At 35.6% G+C, this 27,018-nt stretch overlaps 3 protein-coding genes across 8 annotated transcripts in view; 1 reads left to right on the top strand and 2 right to left on the bottom strand.

The window, feature by feature from the left end:
- Positions 1–20,398, top strand: LOC101262497 (uncharacterized). 2 transcript variants are annotated; one of them, XM_004235451.5, is made up of 15 exons: positions 1–314; positions 381–436; positions 1,281–1,318; positions 2,566–2,659; positions 3,922–4,027; positions 4,122–4,192; positions 4,377–4,446; positions 4,858–4,920; positions 8,524–8,595; positions 8,684–8,785; positions 9,135–9,209; positions 11,732–11,848; positions 13,068–13,184; positions 14,282–14,338; positions 20,018–20,398. In XM_004235451.5, exons 1-15 carry the CDS (start codon positions 45–47, stop codon positions 20,072–20,074), a joined length of 1,365 nt encoding a protein of 454 aa, XP_004235499.2. In that variant the 5' UTR covers positions 1–44; the 3' UTR covers positions 20,075–20,398. The 2 variants fall into 2 exon arrangements, with proteins under 2 accessions (XP_004235499.2, XP_025886041.2); XM_026030256.2 differs by lacking the exon at positions 13,068–13,184.
- Positions 20,399–21,135: 737 nt separating this feature from the next.
- Positions 21,136–21,702, bottom strand: LOC101249064 (auxin-responsive protein SAUR72-like). The gene has a single exon (XM_069296036.1). It carries the CDS (start codon positions 21,700–21,702, stop codon positions 21,136–21,138), a length of 567 nt encoding a protein of 188 aa, XP_069152137.1.
- Positions 21,703–22,846: 1,144 nt separating this feature from the next.
- Positions 22,847–27,018, bottom strand: part of LOC101249343 (uncharacterized) — a 29,722-nt gene continuing 25,550 nt past the window's right edge. For 3 of the 5 annotated variants that reach the window (XM_010320121.4, XM_010320122.4, XM_010320123.4), the window contains 2 exons: positions 23,867–24,052; positions 22,847–23,247 (listed from right to left, as the gene is read on the bottom strand). In XM_010320121.4, coding sequence (XP_010318423.1) covers positions 24,047–24,052 — 6 coding nt within the window. In that variant the 3' untranslated portion in view covers positions 22,847–23,247; positions 23,867–24,046. The remainder of the gene's footprint in view (positions 23,248–23,866; positions 24,053–27,018) is intronic. The other 2 variants (XM_026030254.2, XM_069295448.1) reach the window with 1 other exon arrangement.

Genomic DNA, 27,018 nt, shown 5'->3' with positions numbered 1-27,018 from the left:
AAAAATTAACTATCATTTAATTTTCTCAAGATATATTTATTTATATGTTAGAGAGAAACGGCATACCTTATCTAATGGCCGTTGCAGGGACTCACTTTACTGTTGTTCAGCAGCCGCAAGTGTTGTTTGCTCCTAAGTCTTGCAGTATTTATAGTCGAACATTCTCTTTCCCTAGTGGTAAAAGCCAGAGCAATCATCAGTTCCAGTTTCAGTACCATACCAAGTCCAAGTATGGGGTTCTGAATTGTATATGCTGCTCTACTGATTCAAATTCAAGTCGTGGTTTCGGTCCGAGTGATGGCAACACTAACAAGGTATTGCTTCACCCTTTTAATTTTGTAATGGATAATTTCGATACTCTTCTTGCTACTTAAATTCAGGGTAAGAATTCTGCAACCGCCAGAAGGCAGGCCAAGGGCACAGTGCGGCCGCAAAGGTATGCTTCTCTGTGGAACTTCTTGTTACAATTCAATTTATAAATAATAATACTAGAAGTTGTCTTAACTTGGTAACCACCAATAACTACTCTTATCTAGTTAAAATAAAAATTACAATTGGTCTTGCATTTTGAAAGAATTTTGACTTTTGCAGCAAATATTTCCTTCTTTTCTCAAAATTCTCTTCCTCGTCCAATCTTTAGGTTGAAAGATGAAGTTGATGTGTCTTCTCTTGTTTTCGGAAGAAGAATTTCTCCATGACTCGTACCAACTTCTTCATCCTAAGAAATCTTGTAGAAAACCTTGACCTTCCTATTACACTCGTAAAATTACAATTTGTGTAAATCCACATACTCCATTGCTAATATACTGTGTTTATTACTTCAATTGCCTCTTGGTACCCAAAGGAGACCTTTGAAGATGCAATACTTGAGCAGATACATGCTTAAGATGAAAACAAAACTTGAAATTTGGTGGATTTAAGCAAAAGAAAGAAAATAGTGGATGCAAGTAAGTTTTCTTAGTCAAAGACAATCATGAAGGCTCTTTGACAAAATTTAAGGCAAGACTTGTGACAAAAGGAAGGATATGTTGAGACTTATAAGGTGGATTATTCAAATATACAACAGTATGTAGATGAAGACTTAACTTAAGAGGCGATATAGAACGGTCATTTGAAGTGGGAGATATTAATTTAATTAGAATGCACTTCTCTCATCTCCTACTGCTTTAGAAATTGTGTGTATTATTCTCTGAACTTGTACCTATGTTGTCTAGAATTGCATATTGATGTAAATAGCGAGTTTATTGTAGTTATTCTAAAGCTGTTGTTTACTCTTGCAGGAATTCATCTACCCGACAGTCAGACGACCTCCTTAATCGTTAGTAAACCACCCTACCTTGCATTTGTGTAGTGTGTAGTTGGGTATCATTTTGTTTGTACTTGTGGTTTACCGATTAATAATTTAAAAGAAAATAGAAAAGTTTGTTTGATTAGATGTATAAATTATGATGCATCAAAAATATTTAGCATTAAACAGATATTATACATTGGGAACTTTTTAACCTAAAATAAGGCATGCCAAAACTCCATTTGAAAAAATAAGAATAGAATTAGGTATGTATTGAGACAGAGGATGTATACCTTAGATTAATCATTTTACTTTCTCGATCTATGCTATAAATGATACATGGAGTTTGAATCACATCGTGAGAAACATTTCTCACATAGTTGATGATCTGATGGAATATCGATGTAACACTCTATCCCTGATAGGACTTTGGAGAAGACCAAACATGTTCTTAGAAAAGAGACACAAAATGTTGGGAGACAAGTCGTAGAGCCGTATGCTCTCGGGAGGAAGGTAGTCAAGGGTCGACCCCCTATAGCCTTTGTGAAAAATATTTGTAGTCTTGTGGCCTAAAGGATTCTCCTATTAATGAATTTCCTTTCTAGAAAAAAGTAGTATCTTTGATTTTTTTCATGTCATCTCCATGCTAGTTAGAGTAGGTCATTTGTGGCTCCGATGTTCTGGTAAATTGTTTTTGAACCATGGGTAATTTTTTTGTTCATGAAACTAACAATACAAAGAAAAACAATCATTATGGTTTAAGGTGTGATATATTGCTCGAGTACATGGTTGCTTGAAGTGTTTCCAACACTTGGTTGAATCTTCTGGAAATACTCTTTGAACCCCTGAATGTGTTGATAGATTACTGTTTGGAAAGTATTCTGATGTGTTTCTTGCCAGTTATTTTATCAACGTTACAATTTGATGTTTTATGTGTACAAGAGCTCTGATGCGTAGCGGTTTCATAGTGTTGTATGATCTGAGTTTGTTTCTATTTTCTGGCTTTCCCTTCCGAATTTATCTTTTGATTCCTTGCCTTGTCCTCACTTGTCAAAACTATTTGACACCACACATTCTTTTGGATTGTAAAGTTGATTCTTCTGGCTAAAATACGTATGCTTTGGAAGCTTATTTCTAATTCAAAATGTGTGAACACATTCTTCTAGTTTCATACTAAGTGGTCTCTTAAAGGGTTTTCCCCTGTTATATCTTGTTTAAGGTGAGGTCTGAGTTATAGGTGTTGTAGAATATACAATCTAAGGCTCATTATTGTGCAGAGGCACCTCGTTTGAACTCTACGAATGATGTCAGAAAGTCAAAAAGTGTGGGGTCAGATCTTCAGTTTGAGGAACGGTTGGATGTAGTAAAAAGGTGCTACTAGTATTTAGAATGGTTTCTTTCCTGCTGGTTTTACATTTATGCTTACCTGCAGTAGCTGTCTTATAAAATTAATTTTTGTTGTATTATTGCACTAACTTGTCATTGTAAATTTTCCTTTTGAGTCAATTATCTGTTCATATTGTATTGGAGTCCAAAATTTGATGACTCACAAAAGCAGATGAAAGAGATTATTTTTCATCATTTTATGTGGTGTACTCATTAGACTTCACATATATGCAAGTAGCCTTCGTATCCATGCTTCATCATATCATCTTGTATGTGGATAGTCACAACAATAACTACTTATCAGCATACCTTGTGAGGGTCTGGGGATGATTTGATGTATGTAGACCTTACCCCTACTTGTGTGGGGTAGAGAAATGTTTCGTACAGACCATCGGCTCAAAAGAAGTGTAATCAAAACATAATAGAAAGGAATTAACGATCCCAAAAATAGCAAGATAAACAAAGCAAATGAAGGAAAAAGTAGTGGGTAAAACAAAGAATAAGATACTATGCAATACTAGATAAGATTAGTAATTGAGGAGAAGGATGAGACAACACCCCTGCCTCTCCCACGTAAAAGTACTTTAACACTCTGCTACCTACTACCCTACCCTAATCCTCGACTTCCATATCTTGTCATCTAGGGTCATGTCAATGTGATTTAAATAGAGACTTCTCTCCCCAACCATTTGAATAAAAAGGAGGAAGTAATACATTCATACATAGATTAGGAGAAATTCTGTCAGCAGTCCTGGTCAATCCACCAGCTGGTAGTGGCCATCACTTTTCAATGACCTAGTATGAAAATAATCTTGGAACTACTTGATCATGCTTACTAGATGTGTCACCAACGTTTTGCATTCCAAACAAGGGATTGAATGAATAATCACTGGTGACAAGTGCTGTGATCAATTATTGAACTTCTGGTTGCAAAGGCAAAATTTGTGCAATTTCAACTAGTGACAAGTGCTTGATCAATTATCAAACTTCTGGTTGCAAAGGCAAAATTTCTGCAATTTCAACTTCTGAGTTTATAATCTAGACTGTTTTGGGATGTTTTTAGTTCTTGGATAAAGTAAGCTCTGCTTCGACAATGTAGGCATGTTAAATCTATGTTGTGTCAACTTTTGATGTCTAGTTTCTTACTTCTTGGACTTCTTGGTCCATCTTTGTGGGCTATGTGGGCAATGTGTTGATGACATTATCCTTTTTTTATCTTTCTTTCTTCATCGATTAAAATATGTTAGGTCGGCGCTTCAGCAGAAAAAAACAGAGGAAGAGAAAGCATATGGAGCAATTGACTATGATGCTCCGGTTGAGTCCAGAAGTACTACAATCGGACTGGGTACCAAGGTGGTACTATAATCTAGCTGACACATCCGCCTATTGATCCATTTTAATTCATTTCTTCATAAGGATACTAATAGATATATTCCAAATTTAATAGATTGGAGTTGGAGCGGCTGTTATTGTATTTGGACTCTTGTTTGCACTTGGTGACTTTCTTCCCTCTGGAAGGTAGATTCTGGTGCTTCCAATTATGCTGGCTATTTGTTATCAAATAGATCTCATTGTTTCCGTCCTATTTTTCTTTTCTACTCTATCTAGAGGTTTCCACGTCTCATGATTTATTTGGTGCTTATTTCTTTTTATTTCCCCCCTTTTTTATTTTGAATGTATCTTAATGAGGCCATTGGTCCAGTGTTAGTCCCACTGAGGAGATTGCCAGCAAGGGTAAGAGAATTGCTGAAGATGAGAGAGCTAACCTCCTGGTAAATTGTTTTCCGTCGCACTGAAATTTATAATTTTCTAGTGTGCAACTATAAGGTAAGACATGCTTTTGAGTTCAGTTGAAAGTTGCTGCAGAAAGAAGAAAGATTGGTGAGAAGCACCTATTGCTAATGCCTACCATCTCTTTATCTATAATGGGCTTGCATATGTAGTTATCATTGCTAGTCAGTATGACCAACTTCTCTCTGATATGAAAGTATGAAACAGGTTCGTACGGAGTTAAATGAATATTTAGGATATAAAATGTGCAATATTAGTAATTTCTACATATAGAAGCTCCTTAGAATAGAAAACTGTTTAGCAATATGTTAAATTCACTCAATTTTGTATAATTGAAGAATTCGTAAATATGTTAAGCAATGTGTCGTTCATCAGATTTGATGCTTTTGCAGAAGACGCTTCAGCAATTTGAGGCTACACTGGCTTCATCACCAGAGGATCCCATCTCGCTTGAAGTGAGTTGTTATCTATGATGTAATTTAAGATTTCTTTGTTTATTGTATGCTTACAGTGTCAGAACTTCCCATTCTCTAAGAGCATACCTACTTCAGTTTAGCCTCCTAAGAGTTGCATATACTTATGCTCGGGGTCTAGAAATTAATCTTATCGCATAAGGAGGCAAAAAATTTTTGCAACTTAAACATACCTCACCCATTAATACCATTGTTCTCTTTACTTTAAGATTGAGTAGCGATATGAAATGCAAGTACGTTAGCTTTTATTAGACTTTGCAACCTCTAGGTTAGTCCCCTTCACTTTAGACGGTGGTTCATTGCCTCTAATTGTTTCTGGCAGGTTTGTTGATAAGCATCAACCCATTTTTTCTTTGTGAGAAGTATAGGAGAAAAATATTATTAAATTGTGTATCTACATTATTACATTGCGACCCTATCTGTAGACTCTATATTACAATCCTTTTCCTGTCAAACGCTTCCCCTCAAGCGAGTGCATACAAGTGATACGAGACCGATGAGGGACTTGATGAAGATATTTGCAAGTTGATCCGTCAACTTCACTAATTTTATAATAGTATCTCAATTTGCTTAGGTTTCTCATGAAATACTGGATTTGATGCAGAATGTTTGATAAAACACAAAATGATCAGCTCCATTACAAGTTATGCCAAGCTCCTGAATTATTGTGTTGAACTTTCCAAACCAAGCTTGAGAAGACTATTTCAGATCATAGAGTGACCTGCGCAACCGACATACAAGGCTACTAGACTTCTCGCAAGCAACAAAATCAGGTGGTTGCTCCATATAGACTTCTTCCTCGAGATCACTATGGAAAAAAACATTATTAATGTCTAACTAATTAAAAGACAAATGGAAAATGACAACCACAGATAGAATCGGAGTATACCCTTTTGGCAAAAGTGCATCTGAAATGGAGAATAATATTGGAAAACTTAGATTTGTTGGAAACAATGTATTTGTTGTTGGAAAGTGCTTAAAATCTGGTATAAAACATATGGATTGTCTCGGAATCAAGAGACGAGTTAATATTGAACAAGAAAGTTGCCAAATAATTGGTTAGAAGAGGCTCACGCATCAGTGCGTGGTACGATCTAGTCAAAGGTGATGATATCTTTGGTGGCGCATGGAGGCACGTGGGAGTTTTATCCGTTGTAGTGTCAGTTGTGGTTTAAACGCAAGGAGATACTATACGTTTTGGTGGTGTTGATTTTTTGCACAACACTGGCGAAAAGTGAGACTATGTAAGTAATATTTGAGGAGTCACCGGAAGACACACGAAATTATGCAGATCAGATGTGTCACTAAAAAGACGCACGGTGCTACACAACTAGATATAAAAAAGTAGTTCGAAAAGATGCATGGTGCTACACAAATCAGATATGAGAAAGTAGTCACCAAAAAGATGCACGGTGCTACACAAATCAAAGATAAAAAGGCAGTCACCGGAGGTGCCACACAAAATCAGGTTTGTGAGAATAGTCACTGGAAGATGGACGGTGCCACGCAAAATCAGATATGAGAAAATAGTCACCACGAAAATGCATGGTGCTACACAAATTAGATATGAAAAAGTAGTCACAAAAAAGATGCATAGTGCTACGATAAAGTAACCATAAGGTAGATGCACGGTGCTATGCAAAATCATATTTGAGAAAGTAGTCATCAGAATGAAGCACTATGACTACTATGCATCTTTTCGGTGACTATTTTTTCATATCTGATTTGTGTAGCACCATGCATTTTCCTAGTGACTATTTTCTCATATCTGATTTTGCACCATGCATTTGTACTTCAAATAGCAATAAATAAGAGTAGTTAAATCTCTACATCTCCAAGTTTTGAAGGATTTTCCTTTGAATTCTGAAGCTTCGTTAAAATTTCTGCATAGCCACTGTAGAGCTACTCTACTCAACTCCATTCTTCTCACATACCGTCCAACACTCTCCACCCATTCAAACCTAGAATCTGAAGCTAGCTTAGTATCAGTTAAGTCATAAGACTTAACCCATAATTTGAAAAAGATTCTGTTATCCATCTCTGTCCAGAAATTCGAAGAAAAGAAAATTAAGTGCTTTAAACTAAAGCAGAGTGGGAGGTGAAAGCCCTTGTGGCCTGGATCAAACCAAGAAAAAGAAAAAATTCTGATTTTTGTCGACTCACGCGCCGGCGCGTGTCGCGAGTGACGTCGAGATCTGAGCAGAAGTGGTGGCGCGTGGGAAACTTTCTGGTGATGAGTCTTTTTGGGCTTGAGTCGCGGGTGTGTTTTAGAGGCTTTGGTGGAAGGAGATTGTCAGAAAAGGAAGAGGGAGGGAGGATTCCGGTGATCAAAAGGATTAGCGGTGGGGTTAAAGGTTGGGAGTTGATTTTAAAATTACATTGGGATTCGTGCCTGGGAGGAAAGAGAAAGATTTCAGTCTTATATATATATATATATATAGAAAGAGAAAGATTTCAGTCTTAATATATATATATATATATATTCCTCCCTTTACGCCTTTTTTCATTAATGCCCACACTTTATTTGCACTTTGCGCTTAAAGCCCCGACGGACCTTAGAGCTTTTTTGTGCTTTTCGCCTTTGATAACACTGATACTATATACTATTCATGTTCTTATTCTAACATTCTCTTATGAGGCATTCAACTTGAATTGATCAAGCAACTTCCCAGTTCGATAACACTAAAGTTATGGCAACTTTTTTCTGGTGTGCAACTACTATACTGTCCCTAACCATCTTTTTCCTTGCCTGTCATGGAAAGCTGTGGTCCCCTTGTCCTCAAAAACCCCGTAATCTTGTCCCAGTCAACCTTGACAAAAATGATGACAGTTGGGTGTATAGTCAAGTGAAAGGAGGAATCAAATTTCTACAAGGCTTATTCCAGAAAAACCTGGGCTTAATGTCTCAGCTCCTTCTCTTTCCCTTTATTCCAACAACAATCAAGTGGATTGGGTCTTGCTGGATTTATTAAGGTCTCAAAAATTTACATGCTGTTTCCTTCGCTTCAGCTACTGTATTACCTGTTGTTGCTATTGTTCCTTCTCCTTTATTTTTAGCATGGTTTTTTTTACTGTTGCATTTCTTTTCCATACTTGTCTTTTGATATGTTTTACTTGAGACAAGGGCATACCAGAAACAATTTATCTAACTTCGTAAGGTAGCGGTGAGAATGTGTACACTCTTTACCAAAACAGAACACCTAACTTCTTCACTTGTGCCTCCTTTTCTTTACAACGATACTGTGAAATTTATAGCTACTTGTAAAACGTTTAAAGGTATTTTAGTATTTCTAAAAAAAGAACAGCTTATCAACACTTCTTTACCACTTATTAGCAATTTTAGTACTTCTATCAAACACGACTGCCCATTATTAAATCATGATCAACATTTGAAATGCTTAGCAGCTATTTATAATCAGCTAGTTTAAACGGGCTCATAGTGCCCTGTGTCTTGTAAGGATTTTCCTTTATATTTTATGTAAGAATTATTGTATGCAATTTCTTTTTTTGATGTCATCCAATCCAAAACCACCTCTTTTTAATTTTCACTCTGCAACTGTGTAAGTTTTTTTTAATGGTTTTCAGGGAGCTGCTGTGACCTTATCAGAACTGGGGGAGTACAATCGAGCCTCTTCCCTTCTTGAAGAATTGATTAAGGTTTTCTTCAGCTGACTTATTTTTTGCTTATCAAGAGATTGTTCTATGTCCATATGAATAAAACGAAATCACCTGTTCGCGAATGCAGAAAAAACCAAGTGACCCAGATGTTTACCGTTTGCTTGGAGAAGTCAAATATGGACTGATGGATTATGAAGGGAGTGCTGCTGCTTTTAGAATGTCTGCCATGGTCAGTAGCTTATTAGCTGGATAATATGTCTATTCTGGTATACCTTGTTACTTTAATCAGTTATCATTGTTTATGGTGCCTACCTGTAGTACCTCTCTAGACTTGAACCTTTTGAAATGTTCGTTGGTTGTAAGGTTTTCGAAAGAAGTCTCCTTATTTTATTTATTCTATCTAAACATCTACCTAGCCTAAAAGTTAACTGATTTATATTCATCAGGTTTGTCATGTTAGTAGACCATACCAAATCCCACAAATAAAATGTTTATTAGAGATTCTTCACCTCTTGTTCATAGAATAGTTTTCTCAGCACTTGGCCAAACTCGAATAACCTGTTAGGATGATCTTACAGGTATCCGGAACTATTGATTTTGAAGTTCAACGTGGCCTTACAAATGCACTAATTGCCGCGAGGAAGCCAGATGAGGTTGGTCGGTCAATCTGCTAGTTCCTCTTTTTACATTGCTCCATTGCCTGCACTTCTAGACAGGAAATGATTCTCAGTTTCTTTGTTCCAGTTAATCACTTTTTTGACTGCTTAATAATTTGTGAGCTCTGATAAAAATATGAAGATGTCGTCGTTGGTGGAACTGAAGTAGAAAAGAGTATCTATATTTACCTTCGTAACCACAGTTCGTAAGTAGAGAAGTGAATATTATGCTCTGAGATTGAGTAAACACTGTCAAAATGTGTATGGTTCATTTGTGTTCAAGATTTATGTGAAATTGAATATGTAAACTGCTTTAGGTACTTTAGCCTTTCGCCAAGGGTATGATCTAAATGTTTTTCTCCTCTGGCACCTGCTCTCTTTCATGGACTCTTTATTTGTCTTGATGCACCTTTTAGCACTGGTCCGTTGCAACGGACCCTTCATTTCTCTTGCTGCACCTTGTTGAAATTGGATATGACATATATATTTGGTGCTTCTCATGGATCCTTCAAAATATACAACAAATTATATTTATCTGTATTGGATCCATTTAACATTAGGCACCTGAAATCAGTTAAGAGGATTGGTGTGATCTCTTAAAACTGACCAAATTTCTGCAACTTATAATGCGTGAAAGGGCGAAAGAATGATACTTAATATGGAGTACTAAATTTGGAGCTTATTGGGAATATGTGGAACATGTTATTGCATTTTGAAGTTCCAATCTTGAGAATTCAACTCTCCCCCCACCCCATTTCTCTCAATTTGTAATTAGTTTGATGTTTAAAGCTAAGTAAAATCTATTGGTTTCACAATGCCAGTTGCTCACTTTTTAATCTGATTGTATAAACTGTTCTTTAGTTGTTAGAGTAGGTTGCTTTAAATAGTATTTTCAGTGCTAAGCCTACTCTGTTATCCTATTGATTTGTGTATGTCGACTAGGAATTTCACTTTACTAGCTAACATTCATTGACAAAGAATAAGGTGACTTATATCAGAATAACATTCACTGAATTTTTTTAACATAGAGTAAAATCGCATGTGGAATAGATTCATTGAGAACGGTAAAGATGTTGGATGTTACTCAACGCTGTTGTAACTTAATACTCCCGCTCTCCCAATTTATGTAGCGCACTTTTCTTTTTAGTATGTCCCAAAGAGAATGTCGCCTTTCTATATTTAGAAACTATATAACGATGAAACTATTATTATTTTACCCTTAATGAGATAACTAATAAATCACACAAATGTCTAAGAATTGTTTTAAACCACAAGTTTCAAAAGTATTCATTTCTTTCTTAGATTCCGTGCATAGAAAAATAGTGTCACATAAATTGGGACAAATTAAATAATTAAATAGATCTACGTTGGGCGCTCAAGTCTGAGCAACTTAGCCGTATACAAGTGGTACACCAAAAAGTAGTCAACCTTACAAAAGACATTGTTTTCTACGAAACACATCCAATATTCTATACATAAAGGAAACTTATGGGTGCACTGGAAGTAAATAAGAGAAAAGAGGCTACTCCTCAAGTGAACAAGATCTTTCTACTCCATCAAAAGCTCTCATGTTCCTCTCTTCCAAATAATCCACATTAATACTAGAGGTGGAACATCCCATTCCCTTCATCTTCTTATTCGTCTTCTGAAAGCGCAACTAAACATAGTTTTTTTCACAGTGCTCAACATCACCCACTCAAGACCAAACGACGTTAATAATTACCACCACAAATAAGATGTCCGTAATAGGAGGTGATTCACATCTTTCACTGAGTCTTTACATATGAGCACCAACCAACATGGGTAATCTTTCTCAAATTCTCTGCTATCAAAATCACCTCTTTCAAAGCTAACCAAGTGAAAAAATAGGCTTCTCTTGGTAGTCGGTATGCTAGGGATCCATAACGAAATGTCTGGAAAGGCTGGCTCCTCCTTAACTAAAAGCTTTTCATAATAGAACTTAACAGAAAAGTATTCCTTATCCTCCCATCTCCATACATCATGACTATCATGTGAAATCTGTTGATTGCAAAGCAAATACTGAAATTCTTTCACCACTCCTAAACCTCAAATCCGCTACAGTTCTCCTTGTGGTCTCCACAAACGTTGGATTGCCATCATGAAATTTTATAGATATGTAGACATGTGAGTCTCAAAGTCTTGTATCCACACCACCTGTCCTCAAAAGCTCACCCCCATCACCCACCCTGAATGAAATGTTTAGAACCTTGCAAGCATTCAGCCATGTTGATATATCTGCAATGTTGGTATCTCTTGCATTGGTTCATATTCAGATAACTTCTTGACATAAAAGGTGATAACACCATCATTCCAGATTATCTTCTTGTATTGAGTTTCTCTACCATTCAGTTGTGTCTAAGATTGCAAAGCAACCTTCTGCAAGCATGATAAGAAAATGGTCATTTATCATCTTTGTTGCTATAAAACATAATTAAAATTGATTTCTATTTTGTGGCATTTCAATACGTGGACTTGATATGGGTATCTTACTTTTTTAGGCTGTTCAAATGCTTTTGGCATCACGCAAAAGTCTGAAAGAAGAAAAAACTAGTGGTAGCAGTGATGGAACCAAGAACAGTGCAGCGAAATCAAAGTCAGAGGTAGACCCAATTCAAGTAAGTTTGGCATGTCAATTGTGATACTCCCTCGGTTTTGATTTGTTTGGTACAATTATTATTTGGAGAGTAAATAATTTTTCAAACAGTTCTTAAATATTTGTAACTTTAAACTGTAACTAGTAGTAATTTTTAACTAATTTAAACATGTAAAATTTTATCTCAAAAAATAACTTCGCTTGGTAACTTAGATGAGTTGACACTACTACACTGAACACCTGTAGGAAATAATTGTTAGGCTGTATCACGTTTGCACTAACTCATCTGGTAGCCTGTAAAACTTCCTGCATTAATAAAAGGATAAACGCATGGATCTGAACAAAGGAGCAAATGTAAGAGAATGAAAGAAACAGCAAAGATTAAAAGCAAGAGTAAAACTATAGTTAACGATGGAGAAGAAGTTCTTAGCTTTAGATGACTAGCCCTACCAAAATATCATGTGCAAAGCTGTTGACAATTCCTACAGTTCCTTCACTTTGTTCAACTGTTAAGTTGTTGAAATGTGTTAGGTATTGTTGGTTGATATGAGTGAATATTGCAGTGTGCTCTCAATTAGAATTAACTTCTTGGCACATGATATTCTAAGTTGTCTCTTTTTTCTTCGATGCATAGCACAAACAGAGGTAGATGGTAACGTTATCTAAAACCCTTGTAGAAGTATGAAATAAAGTTTCCAATCTCGCTCTCTTATGTTGTATCGTTCTGTAAATGTTAGATGTAATTTTGAAATCTTACTCAAGAAAATGAGGTTGATTAATAAATTGACAATTTGGAACTTTTCTCTCTTTGCTGAATTTTGTACAGTTCAGTTTCAGCCACTCGAATATTCAATGTTCCTTTTTATTTCTCGTCAAATGCATGGCATCTTCTTCTGGAAGTCAAAGAGGCTGTCTAAATCCATAACTTCACAAATCCTAGCAATCATTAGCAAGCTATTGAGAATCTCAATGTTATTACTCAACAAGCATGAAACTAGTCTCCTAATGCAAATTTGTCTCCTTTTTAACAAATACTAGTTTTTTATAGTTAAATTGGTTAAGAAGAACAAATAAAACATCTATTTACCTTAGTGTTTACCTGCTTTTGAGGGAAATTGTGCAATGTATCTTTCACTCATTTGAGGAACCATTATCAAAGGCAAGGATTCTTGCACTCTCTTGCTTGAATGAATACACTCATTGCACGGTTACCTTTTATTCCTTTTCTACTCCCTTTTCAGGTTGACCTGCTTCTGGGAAAAGCATACTCAGAATGGGGCCATATCAGTGATGCCGTGTCTGTATATAATCAACTCATTTCTACCTATCCTGACGACTTTAGGGGTTACTTAGCGAAGGTTCTTTCAATTTGGTCCATATTTTACCTGCAACAGTTATTTGTATTTTTATCCGCTTAAAGTTTGCGCATTAGATGGATGGTCTATTAAATTTTGGAAACCATTTTGGACAATCCAAAAGTTGTTTTAGTGCAATTATTAATATTATTAGTAATATTGTGTAGTTTTTTAAGTTTAACTACAAAAGAAATATGAGAATTCCTAATCTTGCAAACCTTAGTTTTAATGTGGAGATTAGGGTGTCAAAATGAGCCCAAATATAAGTAAATAGCCCAACCTGCTCAGAATTTTATGGGTGTTAGGGCTCAAAATAGTTTAAATTAGGTTCAATCCATTCAAGCCTTGACCCATTTTAAAAGAATCCTCAATTGAGCTCAATTTAATATCCAATACCAACCCGTTTTAAGACTCTTTTTTCATTGATGTAATGTATGTTTCTATATTCAAGGTATGATTAATATCTATTTTTATATATTCTAGGATTTATTCGTCCATTTGTGATTCTTTTTTCTTGAGTTGAAACTCAAATTGTGGTTATAAAAGTTAAATAACATGTTAAAATTATAGACATTAAGCGGATCAAACTTGGCGGCTTATGATCCAACCCGATATTTTGCCCATTTGAGCCCAAAGTAAACTTGTGTGGGTCATAACCCAACCCAATTTTTTTTCAACCCATTGTAATATATATCTAATTTCAACCCAATCCGCCCATTTGACACCCCTAGAAGAGATAGTAGAGATAAGATTCAAAGAATAGTGTGAAGTGTGGCAAAAACAATAACTACACACCTAGTGTAATCCCACAAGTGGGATCTGTGGAAGGGTAGTGCGTATGTAGTCTTACCCCTACCTTGTGAAAGGAATAAATTGTTGTTTCTCATAATATATCAAAGTAGTGTAAATGAATATATTAGTTAATAAATAGTATAGTATCTTGTAGAATAGGAAGAAAATCATGATAGTATAATATCTTGTAGAATAGGAAAAAAATCATGATAGTATAATATCTTGTATAATAGGAAGAAAATCATGACATTTTGAATTTTGATGTTTCTATTGTAGGTTTATAGATTTCTTCATCTCGATTTGTGCAGGGTATCATTTTGAAAGAGAACGGAAATGTTGGTGATGCTGAGCGGATGTTTATACAAGTGAGTATATGAACATATTTATGGATAGTCTTGGGAACCTTTTCCATAAGTTGACACCATGATAAATGCTTCCTTCCATTTAATTGTTCATTATTATGGTACAATTATTAATTCCCAGATATGATAAATGGTTAACCCTTCTTATTGTGAAGCATTTTGGTTTTGCATTTATTACAATTCTTTTTCACGTAGGACTATTAGAATAGGAATAGGAATACTAAATAGTATCCTAATTGGTAAAGTATTGTATTCTAGCGTCTATAAATATAGGGTCTCAATGTAATAATGTAGACACAACAACAATTCAATAATATTCTTTCCTTATATTTCTCACATGGTATCAGAGCCTCTAAAATCTTGGTAAACAATCAAAGAGCTTCCGCTGCCGGTGGGCAGCTATTATCATCTATATATGCCGTCCATCTGGCTAATGATTATGTTAGCAAAAGTTGGATCACCGTGTATCTTTGCGGTAACTACTTTCTTATGTCTAATTAGTGTAGCACCGTGCCATCATTCAGGTGACTACTTTTTCATATTTAATTTTTATAGCAGCGTGCCATCATTTTGGTGACTACTTTTTTCATATTTAATTTGTGTAGCATTGTGTCATCATTCCAGTGACTACTTTTTCATATATAATTTGTGCAGCGCCGTGCCATCTTTTCGGTGACTACCTTTTTTTTGCATATCTGATTTGTGTAGCACCGTGTATCTCCCGAATTACTTTTCATATTTAATTTGTGTTGTACCGTGGATTTTTCTGATCTATTTTCTCATATCTGAGTTGCATAACATCATGTTTCTTTCAAGTGACTTAGATTTGATTTGTATAGTCTCATTCGTCTTTCCGGTGACTCTTTAAATCTGATTTGCATAGGATTATGCCATCATTCCAACCCTACTCATATTATTTCTTTTTTTCAATGGAGTCGTTCCATCAATTCGAATTATCCTATATATATAATTTCTATTTACTAGTTGGGTCGTGACATCATTCTGACCATGCCCATATAATTTTATTTCTTAGATTATGACCATTTTTAGCCATCAAATCTAATACTCCGGCATATGAGCATGTTCCGATCAATTTTTTGGTGACTTTCTTATTTAATATCAACTCATCTATTGATTCCAACATGATCCATATACTTCATACTAGGTTTGAGCACTTTATTGCTCGGGGGGGGGGGGGGGGAGGTTTAGTAGCCTTGTATGTCGATTATGTGAGTCATTCTATGGTCTGAAGCAGTCTTTGCAGGTTTGGTTTGGGAAGTTCGACACTGGAATTTTATCTCTATGTTTACTGACATTATGCATGAAATCCAACATTATGCATCAAATCCAATATTTAATGAGAAGACAAGCACATTGAGATTAATTGTCAATTTTGTGAAGTCGAATGATCAACTTATAGATATCTCACCAAGCCCCTCATCAGTCCTCGTGTTAATAACATTTGTAACAAGCTAGGTACATGAATTGTATGCATTAGCTTGAGGGGGAGTATTAGAATAGGAATAGGAATAGGAATACTAAATAGTATCCTACTTGGTAAAGGATTGTATTCTAGCGTCTATAAATAGGGTCTCAATTTAACAATATAGACACAACAACAATTCAATAATATTCTTCACTTATATTTCTCACAGACACTATATACAATTCTATTCCTATTATTAGAGTCTGTTTGGCTTAACTTCAAAAAAGTAGCTTTTTAAAAGTAGTTTTTGAAAAAATCAAACAAAATGGGAAGCAGGGAAGTACCAACTTGTAACTTTTATCATTTTTAAGTTATTTTAAATCTATTTTAAGTTATTTTTAACTTTATCAAACACTCCCAAAAGCTAAAAATGACTAAAAAGTTGGTTTGACCAATTTTTAAGCCAATCCAAACAAGCTATTATTCTAACATTCTCCTCTAGTTGGTGCGTACAAGTTACGACATGTTACTTCATACCTCATCGAGGTAAATCACCTCTATCAACTTCACTTCCTCAAGTACCTTAGATAATGTTTTATCCTCTGGCCATTTACTTTAATCTTTTACCATCTTGGTATTCAACTTCAATGGCTCCGTTTGACGGAATACTTGAGTAACTTGAAATGGTCCAGATCACTTGGACCTCAACTTTCCAGGAAGCAATAGTCTTGAGTTGAACAACAAGACTATATCTCCATATCTGAACTCCCTTTGGAGTGTCTGCTTGTCGTAATAGTGCTTCATCCAGGCTTTGCAGAGCGATGAGATCTCTTAAGCTCTCAATCTGAACTCATGCAATTCATTTATCTATTCTAACCTTTAGTTACAGGCTTCTTCCCAATTCAAGTTCCGCTTTTTCAGTGCCTAAAGAGATTTGTGCACAAGCTCCACCGATGATGACATGCTTTTCCAAATACCAATTGATAAAGAGACATCCCTATTGGAGTCTTATATGCAGTCTTGTACACCTATAGTGCATCATCTAGCTTCTGGGACTAAACTACCCTGTTTACGTTCACTGTTTAGGACAGGATGCTCTTGATCTCATGATTGGAAACTTCCACTTGTTTGCGGATGATAGGGAGTAACAACCTTGTGTCCGTACTTCTCAAGCAACAAACTAAACAGCCGGTTGCAGAACTGCAACCCCCTGTCACTAATAATAGCTCGTGGAGTATCAGACCCGCTGAAGATGTTCTTTTTTCAAGAAAGCGGTGACACTCCTTCCTTAATTGTTTGGGAGCACTACTGCCTCCACCCATTTTGACACACAGTCAACAGCCACCAAGATCTACTTCTGCCTATATGAACTCACGAAAGGGCCGTGAAAGTCAAACAACTTAATCTCAATAATATGGGCTAGATGTGAAGGGACTTGGGTGATCTGTGGGGACTTTAATGTATCCAGATTTCCATCTGAAAGGACAAACTGTAATAGAATAACCAGAATCATGGCTGATTTCAACCAATGCATAAATGATCTTGAGTTTCTGGATCCTCCTCTTTCCGGAGAATACATGGAGGAGAGGTCAAAATCACAGTTGTGCGACAAGAATAGATAGATCTTATTCTCTTCCAATGGGATGAGAATTTCTCCGAAATCAGCCAAAAGTGTTCTCCCAGAACTTGGCTTGGACCATAACACATCCTACTATCCTGTGGTGATTGGAAACATAGGAAATCATATTTCAAATTTGAAAATTGGTGGCTTAAGGAGGAAGTATTCATAGACAAGTTAAAAGAACGATGGAGCAGCTCCAATGCAACTGGCAGACCTGATTCTCAATTAGCTTCCAAGCTTTGTCGATTGAAAGTCAAGCTCAAAGAATGGAGCAAAGCCAACAAGAACAACTGGAAGGAAAGGAAAGATCTGATTCATCACAAGTGGGAAATCTGGAATCCATTCCAGGATCTCAGACTTTTGACAGATGATGAACAACTGCAGTAAATTCAACTGGCTATAGAGGTGTCCAGAAATGAGGAAATTTCCCGGAGACAGATCCAGGGAACAATGGATCAAAAATGGTGACAAAAACAAACAGTATTTCCACAGAATGGCCAATGCACAGAAGATCCAACTCCATTGACATCCTCAAAATCAAGGGGGCTGAAGTTACTAATCCTGAAGAAATGAAAAATTTCATAGCGAGCTTTTATCAGGAACTCTACAAGGAGTCTGAGAATTGGAGACCTGATTTCACACTCCAATGGAACACCAAGATCTCCACTGAAGAACAGGAGTGGCTGGAAAGACTACTTGAAGAGGATGAAATATTAGAGGGGCTTAAACAGTTCTGCCATTGACAAGGCTCGAGGCCCTGATGAATTCCCGATGTCATTCTTCATATACTACTTACCTACAGAATTTCCATTGGCAATAGGTTTTTGAGGAGAGCTTCAATGCCACATTTGTAGCTCTTACCCCAAAGAAGGTGGGGGGCAACTGAGATGAGAAACTTCAGACCAATAAGTCTGTCTCATTACTGGAATGTGCAAGGTCATTGCAAAAGAGTGATAGATAAGCTAAAAAACCCTCATTATAATGACCATGATGTTAAAGGAAGGCACAGATGCAGCTTCAGTGGCAAGTAAGTGTGTAGACACTAAATTGAAAGGCTCAGCACCAGGGGTGATGTGCAAATTAGACATCAAGAAGGCATTCGACCACAAGTTCCTCATAACATAAATACTATGCTCTCAGCACATATCCCAAAAACTCTCTCCTACTTCCTAGGAGAGAGAGAGAACCCTCATTCCGTTTAGGTCGCCTGAGAACTACCATCTCTCTTCTTCTTTCACAGCTATCTCCTGCCATAGTCTACTTTTATTTTCTGTTCTCTCTCTCTCCAACAGATATGGGGTGGAATAGAATATATTTCAATGCAGGATTCAAATCATTTGACATTGGCAGATGGAGCTCAGATGGATCTGTTTGGTATGAATGGGTGGAGAGGAGTCGAAGGATGATAAGAATATCAACTGTTAGCTGCAAGGTGATGGACTGGATATGTTTTGTCACGCCCTAACGAGAAAGGGGCGGACATCAAGGATATGAGGTTTTGGCCAAAAACATCCTTCAACAATATCTCAAACTTAAGCTACATCCTTAAAGTATCATTCTTAGCAGAAAACATCCTTCAAGTATTTAAAAGTGAGCAATTTGGGTGTTCTAATTAGGATTCCTTTTAGAGGAAATTTGGTGGATATTGGGTTATGGGGCGAATAGTTAGGTTTTAGGTTAAAAAGAGGGGTTAAACGGGTAGTTCAATAGGATTAAGACACGTGTAAAAAATTAGGAGTCTTAGTGAGAGGGGTATATGTGTACCTAGCATTGAACGGCAGGGGCTTATGTGGATGCAAAGTATAACAGAAGGCATATACGTACCATTTATTAAAGTTCATACGTAACTCCATCCTTTTTCGCAATCATAAAATATAAATTAATTAATAAAAAATAATTAACCGGAACCGGAATATACTGGAATTAACTTGTACCGGTACACCGGTATTAAATTGTGATTACGTTCCGTCCCAAGTACCGGTTCACTTTGTCCCATTCCGTTCCATAGACTATCGGAATGGACCGAAATGGTACAGGAACGGTACCGATACAACCCGGTCTGGTGCCCAGCCTTAGTCACTAGTATCTTGTTGCCATCTCTGTAAATCACATGCTTCATATTTTAGTTTTTCTGTGACCCCCTTTGCTAGCTTTGCTCTTTTTCCCATATACAACTTAGTTATAGACAAGGAATAGGTTCCTAAACAGCAGTGTCATTATAGGCCCTCTATGTTTCTACCTATGCTGCTCAAATTCTCCAAAATGTCTACACACGTTCGATCTTCTAAAAATGCAGTTTGTGAATCTGACATTAGACCAGTGTTTTTAATAAAAATATTCAACATTCAAGATGTGCCACAAGTTTATGTGATCTTTCTGTGATATCGGACACTAGAACAGTGTGTTTTTATGACAAGATATTAAACATTCAAGTTATGCTACAAGTTTATGTGATATTTCTGTGATATCGGCATGCTTGCTGGTTGCTATTGGAGACGGTATTCAAACTTGTCAAAATTTTATCTCTTAACGTAAAAATTACACCTGCAATATCTTTTGAAATTTCATAAGACTTACCTATTATAATTTGGATTTTTATATAATTTATCTTCTAACATGTCAGTTGATGTCACAGGCGAGATTCTTTGCACCAGAGAACGCTAAGGCGCTTGTTGATAAGTATTCAAAATGATTTCCCTTGAATAGTCCTTTGATATCCCTGGCTGTTACACTATTTTGATGGCTGAAACAGGGTTTAATTGTCCAGCATCAGAGAAAAGTTAAGTAGCCTGCGGCTTATGAATTGTGAGATTCTTTGGTTACTGGGAAGTATATAGTAGTGGATGGCAGTTACCAACATATGTTTCATTACTAGTTATTGTGTAGACATATAATATTTCTGTTGAATAATGTGGTATGTCGAGTCGGTCAAAAACGCTATGTTTGTATTCAGTTTGCTCAGTTGCTTTTCTATAATATACGTGAGGTCAGCACTCAGCAGACTCCTTAGATGATACATGAAGTTGACGTCATTGACGCAGTACTAACTTGGCTAATTTGGTGACAACCTGCCAAAACCTGCGGGGTTCTGATGAAGGAAGGAAACTGACTCATGTAACCATCAGATTGAATTAAGATAAAGCAGTCATAAATTGGTCAATGACTAGTCTCTCACCAAAAAAAAAAAAAAAGACTCGGTATCAATTAAAGTAACAACACTATGTGGAATCTACCTAATTAAGGATATTTTGAACTTAGATTCTCGTATAAACTATGTTACTCAAAAATTGCATGAGTTGCGGGCTTAATGCTACCAGTTAGAGATTGTATTATGTATCAAAAGGAGCTCAAGGCATTTGTGATGTGATGAGCAACGGTGAAACAAACAAAATGGAAGAGTATTAATTATCCTTGAACTTGACTATTTGATAGTGTTCCACGATGTGATTCAAATACTAAGAGAGTAGTGAGATATAATACCGTCCGTTTGTGTTTCTTATCAAAAGTAACCTCTCATCTAACTAATGGATCACAAAAGGCACATGTATGTCATTTTCAAACTTAAGAAGCCATGCATAGAAAATTGCTAGAAGAGAAAGTGATAAAGCGAGAAGAGGGAGGAGTGAGTTAAATGTCTGATAGACAAGAAATGTACAACATGCATGAAGACTAAATACGTAGTAATTAATTAATTTTTTTAAAAAAAGGGGGGGAAATGAATAAGAAAAAGCAGTAGTATGCTGAATGGATGATTCATATACTGCACAATTGAGGAGGCATGATATTGTGTTGTTGTTGGTGATTGTCTGGAGAGCAGCAGCAGGCGCCGACGACATTATTGTGAATAGTAGTATCCTCATTTGGTTGTTGTTTATTAGATTGTATGGTTTTCAAAATCTTGTCAAAAAGGGAGATTTGACAAGGAATCTTGAGGATTCCCTGTTGTTGGAAACCAAACTCTTCTTCAGCTTCTCTCAAGAGGACTTGAAATGATTGATGGGCCAAGTAGTCCATTGGGATGACAAATCTCTTCTCCTCCTCCTTGCCAACGCATAGTACTGCAAGGCATCCTTTGGGGACATTATTATTATTATTACTATTACTGACGTCTTCCTTGTCTGAAAATGAAAGAGTTTTCTTGAGGAACTTATTGATGCTAGTACCACTACTAGTATTGCGTTGAAGGTGAGTAGAAGAAGGGGATGCAGCTGCAATCTTTTTCCATTTTTTGAGCAGCTGCTGAAGCCTAACTATTTGTCTGATCTTATTACAAGAACTTCCAGACCTAAGAAGCTGCTTATTGTTTGATGGAATATCCATATTCATAGTATCTAGCTCTAGCTCTAGCTCTAGCTGTTATGAATAATGATCCTTCTTATATAGTAATATATATATATATATATGTATATGCTTATTTGATTCCATTAATTAAAAAATAATCAAGTGTTGCCGGCCTACTGGTACGGTACCTTCATCAATATAATTATTATTACCTTACCAATCTCAATTATCAAATAACTAACCCTAGCTCTCTTCCGTACAAGTTATATTATAGAATGAAATTGAAGCATGACTAAAATATATAGAGTAACTTGTTGCATTTAATTCATCACAGCTTCTCTTACGCTGGCTGGCTGACTGACGTACGAAATTAGCAATCTATCTCCTCTATTCTAATTAAAATAACCTGGCCACTACTTAATACATATATTGGATTCTAAACTTGACTTCAAATTTTAATTTTGACCTCCAATTTTCATAATGCACAAACAGACAATTTAACTATCCAACTTTTAAATAAATAAACACATTAATCCTACATGGCACAATACGCATAGGACACCACGTAGGACAAAAAATGACATGTAGGACATGTGTGTCTATTTGTTCAACTTTATACAAATTTAAGTGTCTACTTGTGCACACCCAAAATTGAAGGATATAAATGTGATTCGAAGCCAAATTAAAAGGTACATGCCTTTTTTCTTATGGGTAATTAGGGGCATCGGGATAGCAAAAATGTCATGATTAGGCACATGAACATGATAATTCATTTGAGAAAGTCAAAAGCTGATCTGATATCAAATAATAATAATAATGATTATTATTATTAGACGAATATGGCAGCGTAAGACGTGGGAGCCTGAGATAACGTGATTCATTCTTGGGGAACTTTATACAACTATTTCCTCAACTTCTCATGATCACCACCTGCCATGTGATCATTATTATGTTAATGTGCCCTGCACTATACCTACATTCAAATTGTACACCATATACGCACTACGTTTACACATCATTCTTCTCACTCCAAAAATGTTTCATTAACATTTCACCCAAACAACCCTTATCCAACATCGTCAAAGTTTCAACTTTTTGCTTCCATCTCTAGATGGAAGGGGTTGCGTATTTATTCAACTCACATGCCAAATATGTATTAGCAAAAAAAAAAAAAAAACACGACTTATGTTTACTAATATAGTCTTTACAAACACATTGTTTACAAACGATGAGCCATAAAAAGATCCCAGCAAAACAACAAATTTAAAAAGGTACATGTGTTATTCAATATCACTCTCCAATCATTCACCAGAAATGCATTTTTAGGAAATGAAATATTATACAAACATACCTACAACAAGGGCGTAAAATGATTAGTGATATTCATTTAGCCTGCATCATAAATCCTAAGGCGTAAGAAACATATTACAGCTTGCTGCACCCAAAAATTATAATTACAGTAAGCTTCAACCAATAATTAGCTTTCCTCTCCCAATACTGATTGCAAAAAGTTGAAACTTGGGAGTATGAACCAAAACAAGCCTCCTAGATGTTGACCAGCATCTTTTTAAAGCTAAACAGTACCTGCTGAATTCTAGCATTATGATCCAAAACTGATGCAACTGGAGAAGTACTCAATCTAAAAGAAATATAATAAGTTGAGAGGAGACATTCTAAGGATTTAATGGAGGACACAGGCATGTAATAACTTTAAACCCCTTCAATGGTTGTTCATCTTCAACCTGGACTTTACACAAGGATAATTTGGTAAACTGGGATCTAATGGGAAATCAAGAGTGTAGTCTGTGCAGAGAGTATAAGCGTGAATGTTATTTATAAAAAGGTACCTAGAGTTATAATTTCACATCATATGTAATATTTTAAAAGATTGGGTATTTTGATTATTATATCTTTAAAGTGGATATTCCATGTTAATTTTCCGAAAAGATGATATAACAATTCAGCCCATTTGAGTACCAAAGAAATAAGAGTAATTTGTGGGCACCCCCCTTTTGATTCAGAGTTCTATATGAACTTCATCTGCAGAGAAAATAATCAAAGCCAACAGACGCTAGTTTCAGGGCACACAACCTGCCTCAAGAACAAAAATCATGAAATGGAAGCACATCCAGGATGATCATTTTTTAACAATTTTCCAATATCCAACTTCCAATTGTTAAAGATTTCTTACGGGGCACTTTACCTTGTTGAAACAAAAAGTAAAAGGAGCTCCTATATCTCCACTGAATGAGAACTCTGAAGAAGGAACCTATTCCACCTTGCACACCTCAAATGTGTCAACCAGACCCTTTGGATCCAGCAGATATCTCTCAAATAACGACCTTGATGAATATGCCAGTCCTTGCGTAAGAAGGAATTGCTGCTAGCTCTATAAAAGTAAAATGTTTTCATGAGATGTAGAAAGAAGTAAAGCACCTAGGACACTACTCTCGCAGACACTATAAACAACATTCATCTGCCTACTTTTTGAAAATCCAGACCATAATTATACAGAGAGTTAAAGCAAGAACGGCAACCGAACAGCTAAACTGTATCAAAAAATTGGGCCTAGGCCATATGCACAATTGTTGAATATAGAAAAGTCAGAATGCTAATGGATGATCAGGTTTAAGAAATGCTTTTGAATGTTGAATATCCACGGGTAGGATCAAAAAATGCTACCATACTTGGAAAGACATAGATACTATCACAATTCCAAAACGCTAAATTGAAGTGCATCATCCATCTAATAGGATTATAGGAATAGAGTTTCCAGCTTGACTGTAAGAAAAGAAAAGACTTCTATCAACATTCCAAAGTAACATAATCCCTTCATCATAACAAACAAAAAGAGCCACCATGTTGGTAAGTTATAATGTTCCTGAAGGCCTTGAAACTCAACTAGAAGAATCATTATGATGGAGCAAGTACAAAGAGCTTGTGGGTAGCCGTATAGGTAGTTATGAAAAGCAAAAGATGATAAAATCTTTGAAGACTGAGTTCAGGGGAGCTAAGAAAGTTGCTACCAACGCCTCACGTAAAACTCTAGATGACCTGTACGATATGGGGCAGAGAGAGAAACATAAAGCCAGCACAATGATAGAGAAAGGGGTACAAACTACAACTATGATGTGTATTATTTGCTTTTGCACAGCAATGTGGCTACTGATCTTTGGAAATTCTCATTTTTGGGTTGAAATAGGTCATGCTAGAGACCACAAAAGAGGAACATATGAACTGGAGCATGAGGATAGTTGATGAAACCATCAAAAGGATCTGGCTAATGATCCCTGCTGCCATCTTCTGAAGTACTAATTGGAATGAAAGGAATAGGAGGTATCTTGATGGAATCTTAACAACAAATCACTCCCTCAAAACTGGATGCTTACTTTTTTGCTGGTCTTAATTGTCTAATGTATCACTGTGGAGGCATACAAGGTGTGGCAGTAAAATGGATTAGTAGCAGTCAGACAATATATGAAATGGATCCAAACAGAAACAAATTGGAGAATATACATAGTTGGTCATACTAGCTTGAATATGAGGTGTAATCGTTGGTCGTGGTGGTAAAAAGTTAAAACTATTACTCCCTCCGTCTTATGTTGAATGCTCGTTTCTCTTTAAAGAATACAACTTAAATCATACATCATATCTCATATCTTAACAACAAATCATATATATATATATATATATGTGGCGTCACCACAAACAAGATTTCCCTTTTAATTTATTTATTTCCAACACTAGCCTTCCTTTTTCATAAAAAGTTGTGACTTTTACGAAAAGTCATGACTTTAATGAAGAGTTGTGACTTTTACATAAAAAGGTTTAACTTTTGTTAAAAGTTGTGACTTTTTATGAAGAGTTGAGACTTTTATGAAAGGTTGTACCTTTCCGAAAGATTGTAACTTTTCCAAAGAGTTGTGCAATTTCCAATAAGGCACAATAAAAATTTATTCAAACTATACTTTGTTGTCTATAAATAGAAGGATTTCCTGCCACTACTCTTGCATCTTTCATTCCACAACTTTTAACAATGTTGAAATGGTTGAATTCATTACATTTGGTTCTTTAGTAAACAAAAATTTTATTTTTGCCACTATTATTTTTAAGGTTTTTTTTTTCCACAAGGAAGTCGAATTCAAATAAATTATTTAAAGTTCTTATGAAGTGATTTATTCCTCATATTTCATGAAGCTTAATCTTTTACCATAAGTCATAGTGATTCATGTATGTATTGCATTTTTTATTTGCTATTTTGGTGACTTTTTTTGAACTCTTTCAAAAATTAAAATTCCAGTAAGGAAAGTTGAAAATTTATCATTTCTTTTCCCTTTCTACGGGTTTTTTCATTAATTTTTTGGAAAGTTTCTTGTGGGTTATACTATATTTGATAGCACACAACAACAAATATATGATAACTGATGCGGAACCAATGATGAACTTTGTTAAAAGAACCAAACAAATTGTTGTCTTGCTTGCCCCAGTTAGTATATTATTTTGATTGTTTTTTTAGGTACATACAATGAGTATGTCATTGCACTCTTCCTAGAATATTAGTATAGACAGAATTAGTCCACTTCTTTTTTCGCAAGTTAAGTAATTTGCCATATTTCTTCTTCTCTTCTTTTTGGGCATAATAAGAATCAAGTTTTCTTGAAACAAACAGATGTCCAAAATGCACTATAACAAAAATATTTTTTATTGATAATAAATATGAACATTAACGGAGAGTGCTAGAGCCTTTACCGACATTAATTAATTGACATTAGACTCAATGTTGCTATAATCTTTAGGAACATTTATAAAGAGTACCAATTGCCTCTTAAAATACATACTTACCAATAATTAAACTATTAATTGTTAAATATCATATTTACTATAGTGATAACTCTTCATTTTGATAAAGTTTTCTGTTTTTCTTTTGATAAAGAAGTAACAACTCTTTTTTTTGGATTATTTCAATTAATTTTTTGAACTGTAAGCTTGGATACAACCTGATAGACTAGCAACATGTCTTTTTCTTCTTGATTGCTAGGAAAGAAAGGTTGTTTTTATTATTATTTTTGGATATTTGTGAGTTAAAGTGCTCACAAAATTATGTTGTTTGATTTTAATATGTTATGTATCAAAATTTTGGTTTATATCCAATTGTGAACAGTTCCATTCAGATGTCACCAGCTTCTTGGTTGATAATTGAATTAATTCTTTCTAATTGCATAGTATAACCATAGAAATAACTATGGTTCAATTCAAAATAAGTTGGGGCCTGTGTTATAAAATATAAGCAATAGTAATGACTACTCTGAGACAATGAGGAAAAACATTTACGGTACAAACAATTTTAGGCTCATT

The sequence above is a fragment of the Solanum lycopersicum genome, chromosome 3 (assembly GCF_036512215.1).
Source record: "Solanum lycopersicum chromosome 3, SLM_r2.1".
In the NCBI taxonomy this organism is placed as follows: domain Eukaryota; kingdom Viridiplantae; phylum Streptophyta; class Magnoliopsida; order Solanales; family Solanaceae; genus Solanum; species Solanum lycopersicum.
This window is presented reverse-complemented; position numbering and strand designations above follow the sequence as displayed.

Coding starts and splice junctions, on each gene's coding strand:
- LOC101262497 (XM_004235451.5), top strand. CDS start 45: ATGTTAGAGAGAAACGGCATACCTTATCTAATGGCCGTTGCAGGGACT. Junction 4,921..8,523: donor AGGATCCCATCTCGCTTGAA/GTGAGTTGTTAT, acceptor AATGGTTTTCAG/GGAGCTGCTGTGACCTTATC. Junction 9,210..11,731: donor CCGCGAGGAAGCCAGATGAG/GTTGGTCGGTCA, acceptor TTACTTTTTTAG/GCTGTTCAAATGCTTTTGGC.
- LOC101249064 (XM_069296036.1), bottom strand. CDS start 21,702: ATGGATATTCCATCAAACAATAAGCAGCTTCTTAGGTCTGGAAGTTCT.